This window comes from Schistocerca serialis, chromosome 5 (assembly GCF_023864345.2).
Source record: "Schistocerca serialis cubense isolate TAMUIC-IGC-003099 chromosome 5, iqSchSeri2.2, whole genome shotgun sequence".
Taxonomy (NCBI): Eukaryota; Metazoa; Arthropoda; class Insecta; order Orthoptera; family Acrididae; genus Schistocerca; species Schistocerca serialis.
Window position 1 is genome coordinate 614729380 of NC_064642.1, and position 23290 is coordinate 614752669.

General features: G+C 41.6%; 1 protein-coding gene across 1 annotated transcript in view; it reads left to right on the top strand.

The window, feature by feature from the left end:
- The window catches only part of LOC126482137 (synaptic vesicle glycoprotein 2A-like), a 222762-nt gene that overhangs the window by 68691 nt on the left and 130781 nt on the right, over nucleotides 1-23290 (top strand). The window contains exon 3 of the mRNA XM_050106113.1: nucleotides 22258-22314. Within this exon, the coding sequence (XP_049962070.1) occupies nucleotides 22258-22314 (57 nt within the window). The remainder of the gene's footprint in view (nucleotides 1-22257; nucleotides 22315-23290) is intronic.

A 23290-nucleotide genomic window follows, 5' to 3' on the forward strand; every position in this document is an offset into this window, starting at 1 on the left:
CTGAAGCGCCTCGAACCGCTAGGCCACAGCGGCCGGCTAGTGCTAACTTCAGTTGGGGCAAGTGACAGCAGGAAAGTACAGGAGGAAAAGGTCACGGTTATGTGTATCAGTGACTGTCAGTAATTTATGTGACTGAGTTACGCTGTAATTTTGTGATTAGGCATGTTTTTCGAACCAATAAATACCTTTTGTAATCGTAACACTTGCAATCGCCAAGATTGTTTTCAAATGATGAATCTCAGCAGTTCTAGGCGCTCAGTCCGGAACTGCGGGACTGCTACGGTCGCAGGTTCGAATCCTGCCTCGGGCATGGATGTGTGTGATGTCCTTAGGTTAGTTAGGTTTAAGTAGTTCTAAGTTCTAGGGGACTGATGACCACAGATGTTAAGTCCCATACTGCTCAGAGCCATTTGAACCATTTGAATCTCAGCACAGGAGGTCAAGAAGAAGTAATGCAGTAACCCGTTATTGAGTCATGGTTTCAAATTATTGAAAACGTCGTATGCAGTCTGCTCAGTTTCTTTTCTGTAACAAATTACGATGTGGTGCCAGAGTATACACAAGTGAGCGAACGGTGAGGCAACACCGACAGTTGTTCTGCTGTAATATATTTTAGCATCACATGTTAAGTATTATCCGCTTCCCCAATAGATTCATATCCCACGCTTTCATTGCTAATCGTATACTCGAACCCTTCTTTCACTTTTTTGAGAACCAGATTCGGGTGTTGGTGCTAGTGCCCCGGGACAGGGTTGCTGACCATTAAAGCTAAGGGCACGGGATCGCACCCTGCTTCAGACTTGTTTGCCACTTTAAACTACATTACTCTCAATATCTCGCATACATAGCATACTTCAACAAATAAAAGTCACTCATGTTGGGTGTGTTCAGGGATGACAATGCTGAGTTACTGAATCTTGGGGTTGACAAGTCATAGACACGAAATTTAAAAAGGAAAAAAAAAATAGTTTTGGCTGTCGTTCGTTTTTAGACAGCAGAAAACGAAGAAGTATCACCACATTCCTGTCATTTTAGGTGTCTTCACAAGACTTTTTTACATGCAGCCGTTACCGTTCCATAGTGACTATTTGGTATACAGAAGTCTGTTAGGTAACGAACAACGCCGAGATCTTGATTACTGGGAGGCCGCTATCAGCTGTTTACAAAAGCATGACGAAGAGTTATGGGTGGGTAACAGCTGAAGCACCGTCAAGTAGCGTCACGAATGCCTGGGTTACGTCACGTTCTTCTTGTACAAGGTTTGGACAAAAATATGAACAGCGCAAGAAATGCGTGCTTCATCATCAATACACATGCTATCCAAGTCTTCAGGTTGAAATGTTATATTAAATTGTTGCATAATTTCGTAGCGTTTTTGTTTTGCATGTTTTTATTCCGGTTGCTTTGGGTTTACTTATCGATTGTCATTTGTTGTTTGTAGTTCACTCTTGCTATTTGAGTTTACATATTGTCATTTTGTCACTTGGAGATAACGAGTGGAGCCGTGGGCGCTAGAAAATGGAGTGCCAAGTGGCGAAATCGCAACATTTCCGACATAATCTTCTGTTGAGTTCAGTAGTGGGGTGACAACAGCAGAAGCAGCCAGAAACATTTGCGCTGTGTATAGGGATAATGACATTGCACAGAGCAAGGCAAGAAAATGGTTTTCTCGTTTTAAGGAGGATCTTTATGACATTAGTGACTCTCCATGTTGAGGAAGACCTTCGGGATCTGACGAAGATGGTTTAAGCCCATTAATTCACAATGATCCACTTCAGTGTACTCGAGAACTGCGTTAAGTGTAATGAACTGTGATCATTCCACGATCGTGCGCCATTTGCATGCAATGGGTACAGCACGTTCTAAGCCAAAGTCACACAAATCAGCGGGTGGCCATATCTGCAGCTGTGCTAGATCGCCAACTTGCTCGTAAACAGCACAGTTCGTTCCTATCCTCTATCGTTACCGGGAACGAGAAATGATGTCTTTATGCTAACACGAGGAAAAGAAAGGAATAGCTGAACAGAAACAAAGCACCGAATACCCGTCGAAAGACCTACATGCATCTACAAAAGATAATGTAATGCATCTGGCGGAACGACGAAGTTTTGGAGTACTACGAATTGCTTCCCCGAGGTGTCACCATCACTGCTGACATTTATTGTCAACAACTGAGACGTCTTGCAGACGCAGTCCTAGAACAGCCACCAGACACACTGCGTGAAGTGATCCTACTCCACGATAACGCCCACCCGCTTTCTGCTAGACTGACAAAAAACTCGACACAGCAGCTGAGAAATCATTCCACACACACCTTATACGAGGTCTGTTCAAAAAATTACGGAACATTCGTAATTTCGTGCCAGTAGTGTGCTGGAGCGAAATGCGATTGGCATCCCTGCATACGCCTGTGATTAATGTGTAACTACCTGTAGTTTCACTGTTGTATGACTGTTAGTTATTGTTCAGTGTTGTACTGAGTAGAGCATTGTGTGCATGGTGCGTTAATTTCATGATGACAGATTTAGAGAAGCGACACGTATGCATTGAATTTTGCGTGAGACTCAAGAAAACCGTTACAAATGATGTAGGAGGTCTACAGTGATGGTGCTTAAGCCGTACTCGGTGTCACGGATGGTTCACACGTTTTAAAAATGGCCGGACAGAAGTTAAAGATTACCTTCGTTCGGAACACTCTTCGACGTCTACTGACGACGCTCGTGTCAATGACTGCGTCGAAATTGTGAGTGCCAATCGAACACTGACTGTCCTAGTGATAGCAGAAGAATGTAACACTTCAGTTGGATCATGACATGAAATCTTCAGACAGCATCTTGGAATGCATCGTGTAAAAAAAAAAAAAAAATAAATCGCTGTTCTGCCTCTTCCTACGTACGACAGACGAGATAAAAGAAAATTCGCAGACGGCGCTTCGCGCGATCTAGCAAGAAGCGTACCATGACTGCTTCCGTAAGTGGAAACGACGTTGGGAGTTGTGGATCAATTACGGAGGAAAATATTTCGAAGGAGACTATGCACAAAAAGTATAAACATTTTGTGGACAAAGTTCCGCAAGTTTTTGAAGAGATCTTGTAGCTTCTATCTTGTGCGCTCTTTCAACTTTTCCAATTTCTATAGCCCTATGGAACAACCTTCAACAAACTTCCTTTTCGTATGAAAATGCGCAGTGAACACGGCTCGAAGATTTTCATCGACTCGAAACCAAGTGATTTCTGCAGGCGCGGATTCTACAAGATACCCCAGCGTTGGCAGACTGTTGTAAATAGTGAAGGAGAATATATTATTGACGACTAAAGTCTCATGTGCACACTAATGGCCATTAAAAATGCTACACCACGAAGATGACGTGCTACAGACGCGAAATTTAACCGACAAGAAGAAGATGCTATGATATGCAAATGATTAGCTTTTCAGAGCATTCACACAAGGTTGGTGCCGGTGGCGACACCTACAACGTGCTGACATGAGGAAAGTTTCTAACCGATTTCTCATACACAAACAGCAGTTGACCGGCGTTGCCTGGTGAAACGTTGTTGTGATGCCTCGTGTAAGGAGGTGAAATGCGTACCATCACGTTTCCGACTTTGATAAAGGTCGGATTGTAGCCTATCGCGATTGCGGTTTATCGAATCGCGACATTGCTGCTCGTGTTGGTCGAGATGCAATGACTGGTAGCAGAATATGGAATCGGTGGGTTCAGGAAGATAATACGGAACGTCGTGCTGGATCCCAACGGCCTCGTATCACTAGTAGTCGAGATGACGGGCATCTTATCCGCATGGCTGTAACGGATCGTGCAGCCACGTGTCGATCCCTGAGTCAACAGATGGGGACGTTTGGAAGACTACAACCATCTGCACGAACAGCTCGACGGCGTTTGCAGCAGCATGGACTATCAGCTCGGAGACCATGGCTGTGGTTACCCTTGACGCTCCATCACAGACAGGAGCGCCTGCGATTGTGTACTCAACGACGAAGCTGGGTGTACGAATGGCAGAAAGTAATTTTTTCGGGTGAATCCAGGTTCTGTTTACAGCACCGTGATGGTCGCATCCGTGTTTGGCGACATCGCGGTGAAAGCACATTGGAAGCGTGTATTTGTCATCGCCATACTGGCGTATCACCTGGCGTGATGGTATGGGGTGCCATTGGTTACACGTCTCGGTCACCTCTTGTTCACATTGACGGCACTTTGAACAGTGGACGTTACATTTCAGATGTGTTATGACCCGTGGCGGTACCCTTCATTCGATCCCTGCGAAACCCTACATTTCAGCAGGATAATGCACGACCGCATGTTGCAGGTCCTGTACGGGCCTCTCTGGGTACAGAAAATGTTCGACAGCTGCCCTGGCCAGCACATTCTGCAGGTGTCTCACCAATTGAAAACGTCTGGTCAATGGTGGCCGAGCAACTGGCTCGTCACAATACGCCAGTCACTACTCTTGATGAACTGTGATATCGTGTTGAAGGTGCATGGGCAACTGTACCCGTACAAGCCATCCAAGCTCTGTTTGATTCAATGTCCAGGCGTATCTAGGCCGTTATTACGGCCCGAGGTGGTTGTTCTGGGTACTGGTCTCTCAGGATCTATGCGTCCAAATTGCGTGAAAATGTAATCACAAGTCAGTTCTAGTATAATATATTTGTCCAATGAATCCCCGTTTATCATCTGCATTTCTTCTTGGCGTAGCAATTTCAATGGCCAGTAGTGTAGCTGTTCTCTTTATTAAACTTATGGAGAAACACTACGAACTTATGCACAAACCCAATATTTGACCTCGACAGGTATCTGTGCGATGTTCTCAATAAGGTGTGTCAGTCGTAGTCAGGACAGTGTTTTGTGTAGTTGTGAGTGCATTATGTCGCAGCTAAGTGAATATGAAAGTGGGAGAATTGTTGGTGGACGTCTGGTGCGTGTTACGGTAACCAAGACAGTCTAAGTGTTTGGTGTTCCAAGAGGCGCCATATCGAAGACGTACACCGCATACAGCGAAAGCGGAGAAACATCATCCGCTAAGACACAACGCGGACGAAAGTGTGATTGAGTCATTGAAGATGACTGTGACGAAACATAAGAGGACTACAGCTGCAAAAGTCATGGCAGAACTGAATGTCGCACTTACAAACACTGTCAGCACCAAAACAACACGGAAGGAACTGCAGGCTGAGCTCGAGTTCCAAAACTACTCATCAGTGATGCAAAGGCCCCTAACAGGTAAACGTAGTGCTGAAGACATAAGACCTGGATTATGAAGCAATAGAAGAAAAACGTTTGCTCAGATGAGTCATGTTTCACATTTTTTCTATCTTTCGACCGAGTTTGCGTCCCAAGAGTGAAACACGGCAGGGGTTCGGTGACGATTTGGGCAGTCATATCTCGGTATTCCAGGGACTCTCTTGTTATTCTCCAACGTGGCATTATTGCCAAAGGTTAAATGACAATTTTGGTTGATCGGATCCATTCCCTGGTACAATGTTCATTGCCCTGTGATGATGCTGTTTTCCAAGGCGAGAGAGTCCCTGTTCACACAGCTCGCATCTTCCAGGACCGGGTTTGTGAGCACCAGGATCAGTTGTCGAATTTCCCATGGCCACCACAGTCGCAAGATTTCCATATTCTGAGCTTTTGTTGTCTGCTTTGGAGAGGAGGATATGTGAACGCTATCCACCTCCATTATGGTTGGCTGAACTTGGCAATATCTGGCAGCGAGAATGGTATAAGTTACACTTGAAAACCATACAGGACCTTTATTTATCCGTTGCGAGACAACTGGGAACTGTTTTGAACGTCAACGATTTTCTTACAATGAATTAGGCATCGCAATGTGTTGCGTTTTTGGTGTTAACAATATTTTTGTCCATCCCCTGGACACAGAACACAGTAGCAACTTTTACCATATTAAGAATGATTCCAGCAGTCACAGCTGTAACAGTACATCATAAGCGGGAGTCAGTGTACCTGGACTGTCAGACTTTTCCCAGATGATGTAATCAAAGAGCAGCTCAGCATATGCTGTGGCTAGTGCGGACAGAACAATATGGTTAGGAATAAGTTATTGGCAAAAGAAACTGACTAAAAAGGAAAAAAGAGCCAAAACGTAATTAAGAAAACTGCACTGAAGAAGCTAGGATACTTAAACGGCGTACATTAAAAATATTGTTGTTGTTTTCTGGCTTGGGCACATAGTAGCATGGCGATTGTGCCTTGAGTAACAAATAAAAGTTCATGCGAAGAATATGCGCACCAGCTCAATGAAAATACTAAAATTTTGAAAAATGAGAGAGCAAGAACATGAGTAAGAATGGGTACAAAGACGAGTAAGAGTGGGTACAAAGCCGAGTAAGAATGGCTGCAAAGCCGGAAAATGATAGTTTCTGAAAATTTTAGTTTGTTGGGACAAGCTGGAGGAAAGGAAAAACGAATAGTTGCTTTCCGAAAGCATTGGATAGGTGGTTGCACCGCACACAAAACCTCTTATAAGTTTTGTAACCGGCCAGAAACATTTTTTTCATTCAGATACTCAGTATGGCTTGTCGAACGTACATTCTTATCTACTGTGAGTGGACCCAGCACTGGTGTTTAGTATTCTGTTCATGAATGGGCGGCAATCTCGAAAGTGACTCTCGCTGTGTCTATCTCGAACGTCCCTGCGCTACGCTTTAACCCCAAAGTGCAATCACAGGCGTTATACGGACAAATATAGGTGCAGAGAAGATAAATACGAAGAGACCATGAGTAACAAAAGCAATGAGTCGAATGATCGACGAAAGAATGGAATGCAAAATATCCCCGAAAAGAAAGGATACAGCAGTACAAGTCTCTTATGTATGAAGTAGGAGAAGCTAAATCAAAATTGCTGTAGGAAAAAATGTGAAGAAATCGGGAAGGACGTGTTCGTCAAAACAGCTAATAGTGAAAACAAGTTCTGGTAAAATCGGAAGTAAAAGTGTTACATTAATGGGGTTTCACTGTTACCGTAGAGGAGAGCATGGGTGAGCGGAAACAGTGCGTTGAACCCTTCTACGACGGGGATGAACCGCCTGCTGACGTGATAAAAATATGGTTGTCTATTTGGGAGACGCAGGGGGCCTGTATCAATACTTGAGTTTGACAGAGCTTTGGAAGACGTACGATGAAACACGGTAAAGAAGATAGACAACATGACTTCGAAATTTCTAAAATTATTGGGGAAGTGGCAACCAGTCAACTACTCGAGTTGGTGTATGGGATCTACAAGACTGGAGATATACCATAAAACTCCAGGAAGAATATCAGCGGTACAATCGAGATGAGGGAAAGGGCAACTCAATGCTAAAACTATCACAAAATGAGCTTAACAGTTTCCAAGTTCCTGGCAAAATTAATGTGTAGAACAATGAAAAAGAAAATTGAGAATCTGTTGGTTGATGATCAGCTTGGATGGACGAACGATGGTTGTGACATTGTGCTGGGTAATGGGGCAAGATCTAAGAACAATCAAGACGCCTTCATGGGATCTGTCAACCTAGAAAAGCGATCGACAGTATTAAACTGTGCAAGATATTCGAAATTCTGACGAAAATTGGAAAAAAGCTATTGGGACATACTGGTAGTGTACAATATGTCCAAGAACCAAATGGGAACAATAAGAATGGAAGAGCAAGTGCTCGGATTGAAAGGTTGTAAGACAGGGATGTAGTATATCGCCCCTACCGTTCAATCTGTATATTAAAGAAGCACTGATGAAAGTAAAAGGAAGGTTCGATAGGGGGATTAAATTCGATGTGGAATACGACACTGATATCCTCAGTGAAAGTGAAGATGAATTACAGGATTTTTTGGATGGAATGAACAATGTAATGAGTAGAGAATATGGATTGAGTGTAAATCGATGGAAGACAAAAGTAATGAGAAGTAGTAGAAATGAGAACAACGAGAAATTTTACATCAGAATTGGGGCATCACGAAGTAGATGAAGTTAAGAATTCTGCTACCCAGGCAGCAAAATATCTCAGATGGACGGAGCAATGAGGATATAAAAAGTAGACTAGCACTGACAAAAAAGTGTATTCCTGGCCAAGAGCAACGTATCAGTATCAAACATAGTCCTTAATTTGAGGAAGAAATTTCTAAGAATGTACGTTTGGAGCACAGCATTGTATGGCAATGAAACATGGACTACGGGAAAAATGGAACAGAAGAGAATCCAAGCATTGGAGGTCTGATGTTACAAACGAATGTTGAAAATTAGGTGGACTGATAGGGTAAGGAATGTGGCGGTCCTCCGCAGAATGAGCGAGGAAAGGAATGCAATAGAAACACTAATGAGATGAAGGAATGCGACGGTAGAACATGTGTTTTAAGGCATCAGCGATTAAATTCCATGGTATTAGAGGGAGCCATAGAGGCGAAAACTGTAGAGGAAATCAGAGATTCGAATACACCCGGCAAATAAGGAATGTTGCAAGTGGTCCTCTGAAGCGAAAATGTTGGCAGAGAAATTCTTGGCTACCGCATCAAACCATACTGATGAAAAAAGGGCTAATGTACAATATGCACAAGAACAAAGAGTAACACTGAGAAAAGATGACCAAGCGAATTGCTCGGATTAAAAAGAGCGTAGGCAAGGCTGTTGGGCTCTGTCTACTCAACTTGTACACCGAAGAAGCAATGACGGGAATGAATGACGGTTCAGTAGAAATGATATCAACGGTAAGATACGCTGGCGATATTGCTACCTTCAATGAAACTGATGTTATATAGGATCTGTTGAAAAGAATGAACAAACTAATAAACGTAGAATGTGAATTGGGATTAAATAGAAGAAAGACAAGAGTAATGAGTAGCATAAATGAGATTATCTATAAATTTAACATCAAAACTGGGCACTACGAAGTAGCCGAGATACAGGAATTCTGCTGATTACGAAGCAAAATTACTCATGACGGTCTAAGGTGGGACAGACAGACTGCCGCCTGTTGTGGCCGAGCGGTTCAAGGCGCTTCAGCCCGGAGCTGCGCTGCTGTTACGGTCGCAGTTTCGAATCCTGCCTCGAGCATGGATGTGAGTAATGTCCTTAGGTTAGTTAGGTTTAAGTAGTTCTAAGTCTAGGGGACTGATGACCCCAGATGTTAAGTCTTATAGTGTTCAACCTTATAAAATATAAGAAGAAGGAAACATGTTCATGAAGAATGTAGGAAAATGCAACTGTCATTTAATCCAAAAACCGTGGTAACTGATTTTGAACAGTCCAGCCACGAGAGTATTAAGGTAGTCTTCCGATCAGTCAAGATTACTGACTGTCGTCTTCACCTGTCTGAAGCTTGATAAGTACAACTGTGATTGTCATTTTAAGAAAATCGTACTACTATTGAACGATAAACGGACACAATTAGTATAGAATACCATTTGTCTTTTTTTTAACACAGTAAATTGCAGTTATTCCTAAAATTACGTTATTCGTAAAATTAGCTATACATAATTCATGGTACCAAAGGTTGTGCACATTGCTCAAGTCGCGGACTTTAAAAAACTGTTGCCTTTTAAATTTCCACAGTCATTGTTGTTTTCTACATATTTCATGTGGCGAAAAATACAAACACTTAGTCTGCCGTCGAAGTACAAAGACCAGATTAGTGGAAACGGCCAGTGGCTGCATAACATCTTTAGACTTAATTACTTAAATCTTCAAGATGTTTGCGATGTCTTCACTGAGCTGGTTAGCATGTAGCCAACAGGTCAAAATTCACCAGATTTACTGACTATGTGACTGAAAATTACATTGATGAACATTTGATGCTGTTTCCTCCTCACTCTTGGGCAGCAGATTGCGCTTCTTTATGGAGAACGAGTAACGCTTGTGAAAGCTTTCATTTCCGTTTAAGTGCTTCGTGTGAACCTCCTCACCCAAGTATCTCTAAATAAGAAGCGGAATAATGCTTTGGAACTACGAAGTAAGTGTTGATGATGTAGCGATCTGTGCTACGTCACCAGAAGATTGTTCAGGAGAATCACTTTTATGAGAAATGCATTCCATACGACGCTGCTGAAACATTATATGGAAAAGGATGTGAACTGTGTTTTTCACGGGTACTAATAACTTTATGAGGAATTATTCGTGTCCTGCCTTAGTCCGCATGCTTGGATTTTTGCATTTTCATTTCAGTGCGAAGAACTACTACGGTCTCTTGCTTAACACCTGTTCATGCGTTAAGGTCGTAACAGACTTATTTGCGCGGATGATAACGTCTCATTGGCTCAAGACTGAGTTGTTTTCATCTGGCACTTAAGGTTGGCAAATTTATTGCTAGATTTCACGGAACCTACAGATTCACTATTTGCATAACTGCCTCAACAGAGTTACAAAAAAAGTGAATTCATACTTTTCTTTTTTAAGTTTAATGGTAACTCATGATTATGTATTTTAAAATACAGCTGATATCATGTGCTTTTCCGTTTATCTAAGCTGTATTGAGCACCTAAAGATGAAGAATTTCAGGTGAAGAGCGCGGAATAAAAAAAAAAAAACTGCACACTAGCTGGAATCCTTAGGGTACGTAACGCTGCTTCGAAAATCAGAGAGGCAAAGAAAGGCTGGAAATTTCACAACTCAAGAGGCGTTCGACAGGGTGAGGGTAAACATCTTGAAGTGTTGCTGTAGTACTAATAAGCACCCCCCTCCTCCTCCCCACCCCCTCCACGCGGGGCCGCAGCGCACAATACTTCGAGAATCGTCACTTCACTCCGCCAGCACGCTGTTTGAGATGGTGAGATAGACACCAGTTCCGGTATTCAAGTTGGTTGGTTGGTTTGGGGAGAAAGGGGCCAAACTACAGGGTCATCCGTAGCTCGGTATTCAGGGCAGATAGTGTAAATTGATAGGAATATTTGTAAAAGTTTCTCCACTGAGTTTTCACGTCAACTGATTGGAGTAGATTCTTCTAGTTTTCCGTACGGAAGCGAAGTCAATCATTCTGCTTAGAGATTCTCAGATTGCGGCGGAATTAAGTAGACGATAGCCAATATTAATTTGTTGTAGTCATTTCATGCTTTTGTGTGTCCACTGGACGTTTTGTAACTCTTTCATTGTTCACGTTGATCGAATGGGTTTTATTGCAGATAAATTGTATAGTCCAGACTAGCATAGTTTGCCCTTAATCATTTTATTTGTTGATAGAACTTGTGCTTACTAAATAACGTTCGGAGGAAGTAGTTGATCTGCATCAACAGGTCACGAGTCTGAGTATTTAATGATCCTCACATTCATTGGAACAATCCACTCGATACTTTCATCTTGTAGGATACTCATATTGTCGAACAATTAACGCTGTATATTTTGTGCTCTAAACACCTTCTGCCATGGGGTATTTATTGAGTGGCAGGGCCACCCTTCAAGATAGTGTTTAAAATCCTGTTGCGTAATTAATACACTGACAGATAATTAGCCTTAGTGTGCATATCTCGAAACTGCACAGTAGAGAGAAATTAAATTACACACATAGATAACCATGACAAAGCAAACGACTGGAGAATCGTTGGGTGAAAATTGAGGAAATGTGTTGTGACTTTGTAAATGGTGACCTCTTTGGTACTATTGTGGGCTATGGAGAGTATACACATCATAAATACGGTCATAGTTGCAAAAAGTTATGTCTGCCTAGGGCTGCTGTCATTACGACCTCATATGTATCGTCTACTGCAGTAATAACAAGGCACCTTACTACTTTAACCTCACTACTGTGCTGGCCTTAGATATGGTTATTGGCTATGATATTGAATTTGGTCGTGTTTAAATAAATTACTGACGCAGTTTTTAATCCACTTAGTAATCGAAACAACAGAACCAACTTAACACCTTCAACGTGCATATCACTAAAATCGCAACTATCTAGTCAGCAGTGACGCATTTATCAATGTAGTTAAGTATCCCGTTAAAGATGTCATGAATCAAAACATAATCATTCACAAACGTGTATCGGCATATGTAACTGCAACTCTTTTAATGAGCAAAATTCACGAAATTTTATCACAAATATTCATCATCAATTCGCCACTTACTTGTATCAAGCATAAAACATGACTTCAGGTTACATAAAGGGAAAACAAATAATTGAGGATAACTCAGCGTTAGACAATTTAAATTAACTAGTTGGTTAAAAGAAGGTTGTAGATTCAGAAAAAAATCCTATATCAGTCAATATCGCAAATATATTTGAATTATTCCAAGCAAGCTGCATATAGATTAATTAGTAGTGCTTCTTCCTTACTACAAACTAGTTTCTGCTATAGCTCCCATCTTAACTAAACCGTAGATGTTACAGTTGGTGAGTCTACTTACGTTTATAAAAGTTGTACATAAGGGTCAGTTTCCATGTATGCTTTCGTCTAGTTGCAATAGCGTCCTTACAGCGTCAATTAGTAAGGTGTCGACTGTTTATTTATTGCTAGGCTGTTATAATTCACATAATTTCTATTTGTGTATTTTTTTCGTGAAATGTTTTTGACAGCTAGATTGACTGTTTACCCTCGTTGATGCTTTATGTTTACAGTTTAATCTTTGCTGGCCAGTGATGTTAGGTGTACTTCATTGATATAATTTTGTTATGATTTGTATCTGTAATTAACTTTTGTTTCAGTTTGCTGTGTGTTTTTATCCTTTCTCGATTTCCAATATGCTGTGCACCCGGCCGAAAATAAAGTCTTTCTTTTATTGATCACTAGTTTCAGCTCTATTTTTTTCGAATCCACAATCTTCAATAATCATAGATCGCTTATCTCCAATTTGACTACGTCAAATAACAACATAAACGACCACGTCAGGGGAACGATGAGTATAAAAATTTTTGTATGATATGAAGATTGCTAATTAATGTGACCTAAACTAGGAATAACAAAATATTTTTGCGATATTGATTAATAAAAGATTTTTTATGAACCTAAACACAGATCGCTTATCTATAATTTGACTATGTCAAATAACAACATGAAAGATTAATGCTGCTTTGTCCTCAATACATACTCTTAGTTTAAAATTGAATTTAGAAACAACAGGATTAAGGGTGTTATGAAGAAAGATCCGTTGTTTATAGTCAAACAGAAACTCCTCCAATTAAGTTTCGAATTTACATGAAGGGTTTGGACTTGTACAATCTAATATGGAGTCATATGAAAGGCAGATGCATTTGTAACGCTTTTACGAAAGTAAAGGTACTGTAGTTGTAACCAGCGTGTCTCGTCGTGCCACTACCGATAATTTTGGACTTCTTGAAGTACTATTGAGCTTAGGATTATACCCATCACAGCTTGTCCTCCTAACCTGCAACTTTTGTCCAAACAATTTGGTGGATAGCAGAAAACTCTCATGTCCTGCGAGTGATTATATTTGGTCGATTATAGTTATGCTCTTCGTTCCCCTTGACGTAGAACCTATTACACCCCTCATTTGAAACAGATTTTATACAGTCTTTCTTGCAATTCGAGTTCTTTGCGTTCAAGATTTTGTTGTAAACGGTTCCACAATATTTGAAGTTATAATTTCAAATATTACACATACATTTGTAAGATCATAAATTTGGCTACAAAGGTCACGGAAACTGCTGCATATTGCATCATATGAGGTATATTTAATATGTAATTATACTTATTAGTTTCTGAGTGAGAAATAGAGTATGAGAAATACTTATGTACGCTATCAGTAGTAAAAGTGGATGAATAAAAAGTAGAGAAATAGTAGGACGCCTGTTTTAATTCTTCAGGTGTTTTCACAGTCTCCCCCCCCCTCCCTCCTCCTTCCCTCCCCCTTGAGGACACGAAGCCTCGTAACCCGTGATGATCTTTTTCCAGAAAAGAATGGTCCGGATATTAGAATGGTGAAATTTTTAAACAGTCATTTTCTTTTCGATTCGTAATAACTAAAGTATTTTTACATCTAATGTATATGTTACGAGCTTCAACTTTTCGTTGATTCTGGGCAGCAGAGTTATTGTTCTTAGCTTCTGCACCCAGACAGAGCCAGGATTATCTAAAAAGGTATAATATTTCTGGAACAACTCGTCTTGTTGTACTTGTCTTTCCTTAAATGACTGCTAAAGACCAAACTAGTCAATTATGTGTGCCTCAAACCGTGATATTATTGCTAAAAGCCTGACTCAGAACCGAGGGAAAAATATACCAAAAGAATATCATAACAAATCACTGCGTGGTATCAGGTAACGAACATCGTAAGAAAAAGTATCTCAATGAGCACAATTTGTCATTCGTAAAAAACAAAAAAACTGAAAAATAGGCAGAATTTACTCATTTGTCGTTTGTGATAATTACACCTCCAAGAAACAGATCCGCTACCTGAAGTTTACACCGTATGTAAGTGACACTGAGATTTATGAGATGAGTACAGCGACAGTGTCACAGCTCATGAGGTTACATATCGCCGACCTCTGAGCTGTGAAGGGCGGGCCCATAAATAGCAGCTGACTACAGAAGATAAAGTTTGTGCGAGTCCTCTCTCATACAGGCCAGCCTCTGCTTGCGTCGTATTGCAGGCACAGGAGTTTACTGTCAACTGACTATGGAATTTGCAAATCTGGAATGTGACTTGCTCTTTCGTGCTACCGAAAGTACGGGTTGGTGCGCCCATAAAACCATGTGGATGTGTAACCATGGTTGCATGAAATGTGGTAAAATACCTAGCAGTTCAGTCGCTGAGACAGTCGACATATAAATCATGGACAGACCACCGACCTCCATTGAGTTGGCTCAGCAGAAAAATACACGTAATCACCGGTTATTCCGTTCTTCACTTTCCCTCATCTCCTGCAGAGAGACTTGCATGCTTGTTGTCTTTTGTTACTCGTACGTTTACTGTTAACAATCACTCCCGTAACTACAGAATTAAGTGGAAAAGCACTGCGATATGCCGACTGGAAACAAATTATGTCATCGGATTTTATTGCTGAAATACGATAGTGAAATACATATGCTACGACTTATGATCAACAAATCAAGAGCGTTTCTTGAAGTTTGATATTGGCTTAACATTCGGTGTGACGTTTTGAGCTTTGACTGAAGAATACGTCACCGTTGTTCTTATGGCAGTACTACGCTCCCGGAAACGCTGCCCTCGTGTGCGGTTAGGATGGCCGTTACCGCAGAAACAACCGGTTTTAGGTTATATCATATCTTTTTTTCCCACGCCAGTTTAACCTGACTGTTATAACCGCTCAAAATAACCAGTTTCTGAAAAACGATTTTCGGTTTTTCGTTCCTATTATTTCCTTTAAGAACGTAAAAATCTAACAAAGATTGAAAAATTTTGCCTCTCAGTTTCGTGATATATGGAATCAAAATATTAAACTAAATAGATAAATACAAGAAAACTTAGTCCATCCAACGTTCAATGTTTTTCTCGAAAAGTGATTAGTGGTTGAATACCACAAAAGAATGACCAGTATTCTCCTATTGATTCTACTTTTTTGAAACTGCTGAAAAATCATGTAATCTGAGATCATACCTCTATTGGGTCATAACGAATAGTCAGTGATAAAGAGTGAAAACTGAGGTTGAACAACTCTGTTTTTCATGTTAATTTGTCCGTTATCAAGGTTGGTTCAAATGACTCTGAGCACTATGGGACTTAACTTCTAAAGTCATCAGTCCCCTAGAACTTAGAAGTACTTAAACCTAACTAACCTACGGACATCACACACATCCATGCCCGAGGCAGGATTCGAACCTCCGACCGTAGCGGTCGTGCGGTTCCAGACTGTAGAGCCTAGAACCGCTCGGCCACCCTGGCCGGCACGTTATCAAGAGCTACAGGCAGATAAAGGTATATTATATAGACGCAGACAGCAGATCAGTTACTTTCTATTTCTATTGTGTACTATGAGTGAACTGTTGTTCAGATTTTAATTGATTACTGTTACCAAATTTCCTCCCTCTTATTATTTTATAAAAATCGTGGACAAATCTTTAATTCTTAACGCAAACGAAGCATTGTAGTTCATTACTGTATCCTGACTAAGGGCGATGCCTTTCCGCAAAACAACAGATGTTCGTCGACTACAGCGAGAATTGTTGTATAGAGCAAGTGGGGGCAAGTCTTGCACACTGCTCGTACACGCATTCCTTAAGCTACGATACACGGCAACAGGGACGTTATTGTCTCAGAAATGCTGTACCATATCTTATAACATGTCCTTATTACTCGTTTCTGTCGACATTACTGTAAAATAGCACTCATCATTTCTCCCATTTTCAGTAATAACGCAATATTTCAGACCAATGCAGTTTTTCCGAGCAATAATTAATCTCTTTTTTTTAAAAAAAAGTTTAATTTAAAAACGAAAAAGTTTAACACTACTGCTGTGGCTAATTGATAATTCGATTTTTTTACACGGTTATTGAAGGAAATAAAAAAACACCAGTTATGACCAAGACCAAACAAATACCGAAAAATACCGGTTACTCAGGGCTAAAATAAAGGTATCGGTTTTAGTCGGTCAGTTTTTCCCATCGCAAGTGTACGATGTGTGGCGTGCGGTACTGCTGGAACAGCTATCATTTCGCCCTTTTCTATAGCATTTACGATTAGTACTTGGCAAGAACGACAGTCAGGGAGGCTTCGTATGCGCTCTATTTTATTATTGTTATTATATTGTCGTCATCATTTCGCGAGAAGAAGTAACTTGTCCCCTGCCTCTTCTTGGAATGTACGGCCTCGGAATTTTAACAGAAGACCTCTCCCTGATAAGCAACTTCTCTCTTGTAGAACCCTGCCACTGAAGTTTTATCATCGACGCCGTAACGTTCTCGTAATAACTAAGAGAGCCCGCGACGAAACACTCAGCTCTTCTTTGAATCTGATATATTTGTTTTATTACGCCTACCTATAGTGTAGTTTGAAAAGTTCTCGGAATCATCGCCAGATGTCAGTGGTAGAGCAACAAGATTCTCGCGTAATAATAGGGCATCCTGTGACGCGTCAGTGCTTTTGGTAGAGATCTGTGGTACGGACGTCTCTGTTGTTCTCGCGTAGTGATTTGTGAAGACGAAAAAAAAAAAAAGATATTCGGGCAGTGATTAAGTACTTCATAAAGAAACGTACGAAAGCAAAAAAAATTCAAGCCGATTTTCAGAGCACATGGGGGGACTACGCTCCTTCATATTCAACTCTCGCCACATGAACAAACTGATTTAAATTTGGTCGGACAGCTTAGATGATGATCCGCGTAGTGGTCAGCCAGATGTGCACGTACCCCAGAAAAAATTGCAAAAGTGCATAAAATGGCTATGTAGAATCGTCGATTGAAAGAGCGAGAAATTGCTGAGGATATAGTGATGTCATCTGAACGGGCATATCACATTTCAACAGTGGAATTGGATATGAGATAATTTTGTGTTAGATGGTTCCCGCGACTCTTAACGCAGGATCAGAAACGATCACAATGTAAATGTTGGAACAACGTTTGACCTAGTTTCAGAGCAACTAACAAAATTTTTGCGCCATTCCGTGATCACAGATGAAGCTTGTGTTCGCTGCTACACTCTCAGACAAATCAATAACCAGAGGAATGGAAAGATGTTGATTCACTGCCACCAAAGAAAGGACACGTAATAGGATCTGCCGGAAGTGGCATGGCATGAGTGTTCTGGCATGCGAAGGATTCTACAGATAGATTATCTTCCCACTTGTCAAACGATTACTGGACAATACTACGCTAACTAACTGGAAGCCTACAGTAAAAGATACGCGAGAAAAGGCCAGGTTTGGCAATGAAGAAAGTGATCCTTCGTGAGGACAATGCGCGCCTACATACAAGTGTAATTGCCACGGCAAAAATACATGAACTAAGGCAAGAACTTTTGTCACAACTTCCTTATTCAGCTGATTTGACTATCATATTTCCATCTCTTCCCCAAGCTACAAGTTTTCCTCGGTGGACGGAGATTCTCTTCAAACGAAGAACCAACTTTAGAAGTTGATGTGCTTTTCGCAGGCCTAGAGGAATCTACTTTTCGACATGGGATCAAGCTACTAGAACATCGCTGGACCAAGTTCATTGGTGTACCGGGAGACAAATCGTTTCTTTCTATTCCATTCGGAGGACTTTCCAAACTACCCTCGTACAAGAAGAGTCTTGATTTTTCTACATTCGCATGCTACGTTGCCAGCTGGACATTTGGGGAATTTATTTACTTGAAAACTATGAGCCAGAAGAGACAGAGCAGTGGTGAGACTCTGGACTCATATTCGGTTAGCCAGTTCTTCAAATTCTCCTCTGGCCGCGTGAAACCAGACGGTTACATAAATGTCTGCTGCAGTTTTTATTGTAACATTAGTTGTACACTACTGGCAATTAAAATTACTACACCAAGAAGAAACGCAAATGATAAACGGGTATTCATTGGACAAATATATTATACTAGAACTGACATGAGATTACATTTTCACGCAATTTGGGTGCATAGATCCTGAGAAATCAGTACCCAGAACAACCACCTCTGGCCGTAACAACGGCCTTGATACGCCTTGGCATTGAGTCAAACAGAGCTTGGATGGCGTGTACAGGTACAGCTGCCCATGCAGCTTCAACACGATACCACAGTTCATCAAGAGTAGTGACTGGCGTATTGTGACGAGCCAGTTGCTCGGCCACCATTGACCAGACGTTTTCAGTTGGTGAGAGATCTGGAGAGTGTGCTGGCCAGGGCAGCAGGCGAACATTTTCTGTATCCATAAAGGCCCGTACAGGACCTGCAACATGCGGTCGTGCATTATCCTGCTGAAATGTAGGGTTTCGCAGGGATGGAATGAAGGGTAAAGCAACGGATCGTAACACATCTGAAATGTAACGTCCACTCTTCAAAGTGCCGTCAATGCGAAAGAGGTGACCGAGACGTGTAACCAATGACACCCCATACTATCACGCCGGGTGATACGCTAGTATGGCGATGACGGATACACGCTTCCAATGTGCGTTCACCGCGATGTCGCCAAACACGGATGCGACCATCATGATGCTGTAAACAGAACCGGGATTCATCCGAAAAAATGATGTTTTGCCATTCGTGCACCCAGGTTCGTCGTTGAGCACACCATCGCAGGGCTCCTGTCTGTGATGCACCGTCAAGGGTAACCGCAGCCATGGTCTCCGAGCTGATAGTCCATGGTGCTGCAAACGTCGTCGAACTGTTCGTGCAGATGGTTGTTGTTTTGCAAACGTCCCCATGTGTTGACTCAGGGATCGAGACGTGGCTGCACGATCCGTTACAGCCATCCGGATAAGATGCCTGTCGTCTCGACTGCTAGTGATACGAGGACGTTGGGATCCATCACGGCGTTCCGTATTACACTCCTGAACCCAACGATTCCATATTCGGCTACCAGTCATTGAATCTCGACCAATGCGGGCAGCAATGTCGCGATACGATAAACCACAATCGCGATAGGCTACAATCCGACCTTTATCAAAGTCGGAAACGTGATGGTACGCATTTCTCCTCCTTACAAGAGGCATCACAACAACATTACACCAGGCAACGCCGGCCAACTGCTGTTTGTGTATGAGAAATTGGTTGGAAATTTTCCTCATGTCAGCACGTTGTAGGTGTCGCCACCGGCGCCAACCTTGTGTGAATGCTCTGAAAAGCTAATCATGTGCATATCAGAGCATCTTCTTCCTGTCGGTTAAATTTCGCGTCTGTAACACGTCATCTTCGGGTTGTAGCAATTTTAATGGCCAGTAGTGTAGCAGCGTTGAAACAACAATGCTCATGAAAGAAATGCGTCAATGCGGATACGGAACAACGTAACAATACCTACTCTTGTACTCTAGGGAAAATGCAGTTTTTCGTATTTTCGTGTCAATATGCAGTGGGTAGACTTACGTTGTAGGGAACCCCGCCAACTTGGACAAAAAATTTGGGAAGTCAAGCTTTGCTTGTCACAAGCCAGGACAAAGTGGGCAGTGACAGAGGAGTTAATTACTAAAACTTTTGAATGGTTTCGTCACACAACTGCGCGTTTTTTCCGAATTGCTTCACAAAAAGAGCTTTTAATTTATAAGTAGTACTCCTTATTTATCGTTCGAACTTGTGGAAGTCGCAATGCACTATGCTGTTAAAATCGAAGAACGCATGAAACATAACTTTCAGATTTGAAGGCTCTTGTCGAGCTTTCGCTGCTTTTAGCGACCCAGGAGGTTTCCAGTGGGACAAATGAGACTTAGTTTCGAAGTCATACCCGTAAACCTATGTTGCGTTAACATTTAGGACTTCATCCAGCGATCCCTGAGCAGTTTGCACTTGCCGCTGTTTTTGTCCGCAATTCTGCAATCATCAGACTGTTCACTGATGATGTTGTTATCTACAGAAAAGTACCGCCGTTGGATGATCGTAAGGAAGTGTAGGAAGATTTGGGCCAAATTTCCGCGAGATGTAATGAAAGACTTTTCCTTCTAAATGCGAGTAAATATATGATAATGGGTATATAACAAAAGAGGGAGAACAAGATAGTATCCCATTACAAGATTATTGGCAAAGATCTGGAGGACACCAGGTCGTTTAAGCATCCAACAGTAAAATTATGAACAGAAATGAAGTAGTACAAACACGAGAAACCAGTTTAGAACAATCGAATGGAAGACTTACGTCTATTATAAGGTTTCTGGAAAAGAGCAATGCTTTTGTAAAGGAAATTTCATGTAAGACGGTAGTGCGAAAGTCTTATTATTTCAGTGTTTGTAGTCTGAAACGGTTTCTTCATCAAAATGAAATAAACTGTCAGTCTTGTAATGTAAATCTTTTTCGAACTGTATATCGAACAGACACTAAGCTCACACTAACTTCAGATTATACAAGATTTTCAACGTAAACGTTACAGGCATTATCAACTTGAGATTTCATTGGTGACTCTTGCAGAGTATTCCAAGGCCATCCTTGGCAGCCTGTGCGGAGTTAGTAGGTGCAGGAACATCCGTTGGCGAACTCCAGCCGCAGCACTCCGCGAATGGAGTACCTCAAACAAACAATAAAATACAAAAGTATCTGAACTATCACAGAATATCAAATACGTAGAAAAGATGCATTTCTGTGATATTTAAACATATAACCTTTGTAATAAAGTTAATTATAGACACGCTTATTCATTTATAGACGATGGCGGTACAGAAAAAAATGTCACCTCTACAGCTTATGAGAAAAAAACTGAAGGAAATTTTGCAAATTTCTCTACCGTCACAAGTTCTTATCAAGGACGCATTGCAGCAGACATCAAATGAATTTATTGGTTCGCTATTGGGGTCGCAACAGATTAGCATAGCCCGAGCGGAAGTGTAGCGTAACTGAGAATCTTTGGAAGAAAGGCGATTTGTTTCTCACTGAATCCAACTGCTTAATTTTAGAGAATCTGTAATCGAGGAAAGCGACGGTTCTGTTGATTCTATCATGCATCTCGCATAGGAATTACGCGAAGAGAGTGAGCGAGATTAGGGAACGCACAGATGAAACGAATTCTAACGAGGAAATGAAGCTTGTCGATCTCAATTCCATGTGATGTACTTGCTTCTTCTACGTAAGAAGAATAAGCCATGAAATTTGGGCCGCTTGTTTTTTTACATTTCGTGTATTTGTGTTATTTGTGACAATATACGTGTGGTTGCAAGACACCTCCTCTAGGAGGAGTCAATGCCTTCCTCTTCGAGAGCTCTTCAAATTGCACTTTTCCAGCGTCTCCTCTAATTTCCTATTTCTCCGGATATTCTCCTGTTAGTCACTTATGGCAAAGAAGATGGAATAGAAAGAAAGCGCTGGAGACAGATTACAGCTAGTGAATAATCTCGTGTAGTAAATGAAATTTTCACAACTCTGCAGTTAATGGGGTCGTGTATAATTGTTCGAGAGCCTGCGTGGATATCAGGAGGGAAGCGGAGAAATAAATAAATGTAAAAAATATGTTTGTTGTAGATGGTCGAATGGCTCGACTTGGAAAGCACCGTAGACGATTGGTGGTGATGCAGAGTGGAGCTCTGGTGCAATACGTTTCTTGCACACATGTATTTATTTTTGTATGCGTCTAGTTTAAATACAAACTTAACCATTTTTAGAAATTAACTGCTGAAGAATTAATCGTTTTCTAATAGCATAATGTGTCTTTTCGACTCATTGTTATTTTAATTGATGGCATACCTTCAGATTAGTTTCAGAGGATGTACAAAACAACACACATTATTTAAAAAAGAATTTTCTTTCCGCAGGGACCCAGACGGTGATAGATGAACCAGTCGACTTCGAAACTGCAATAGCGCAAACGGGTGAGTGATTCATACTTTAGTGTCACTGGTCTGTACTACAGATTGTTGTCTGAAATTATCCATCAGCATGCTTAATAAAAGTCGATCGGATGCAAAAATACATTATAAATATTGGCTCATGGGTAACTGAATTAGAAACAGGTTGTGCGTACTTCCACACTCCACTTGAGAGTGGCGCGCGACTCGACTTGGTACGTACTCCTTGAGACGCTGAAAGCATTTAGAGGCCATCTGGATCCACGGTCCTTCAACCGCCGCCCAAAACCACCGAGACTGGTCGGAATTGGCTTCATAGCTGACACGTCTCACCCGATGGTGTTCGAAATGTGCTCAGCGCGATTGAGTCCAGGTGACACAATCCTCTTCATTTCGATGGAGTGATCCCCAACAGAATTCAGGAGCGGCAGGTAAACGTATCGTTAAAGTTATACATCGCTTGTGGGTTGCAGTTGGGAAACAAATGCACGACCATGATCCAGAAACAGGTATTTTGTATCGTCCACTGTGGAGAGACAATATAAGACGTGTTCCGACCCCCCATTTCATCACACATAAACCTCTACCTGAGAATATCTCCAATATGTGCCTGAGAGATGCCCTGAGGCAAAAGGGACGGCTTCCGTACCCGATAGAGAAGCGGTAAGTCTAATTGGGGTGGCTATTCACCAGCTGTAGATCCCTGGCACTGAACTGAGACACAATCAGCTGCGCTGTAGTCCGTCTAGCAGTTGTTACAGTCCGCAATAGTGGATGGTGATCCAATCGACCAACACGTTATTGCCCATCGTAGTTAACTCTGGTGGCCATCGTTTTCTCCACAACGAAGTACCCTTCACAGGGTTGCATCTACTGAGAAGTTCATGGCGGAGGGTACATCCGGTTACGTTTACGTAAGGAGCGCGGAAACGATTAGTGTTTAAATGCCCCTGTGCGTGCTGTAATTATCCCTATGACAGCCATAAATAGGGGTTTGTAG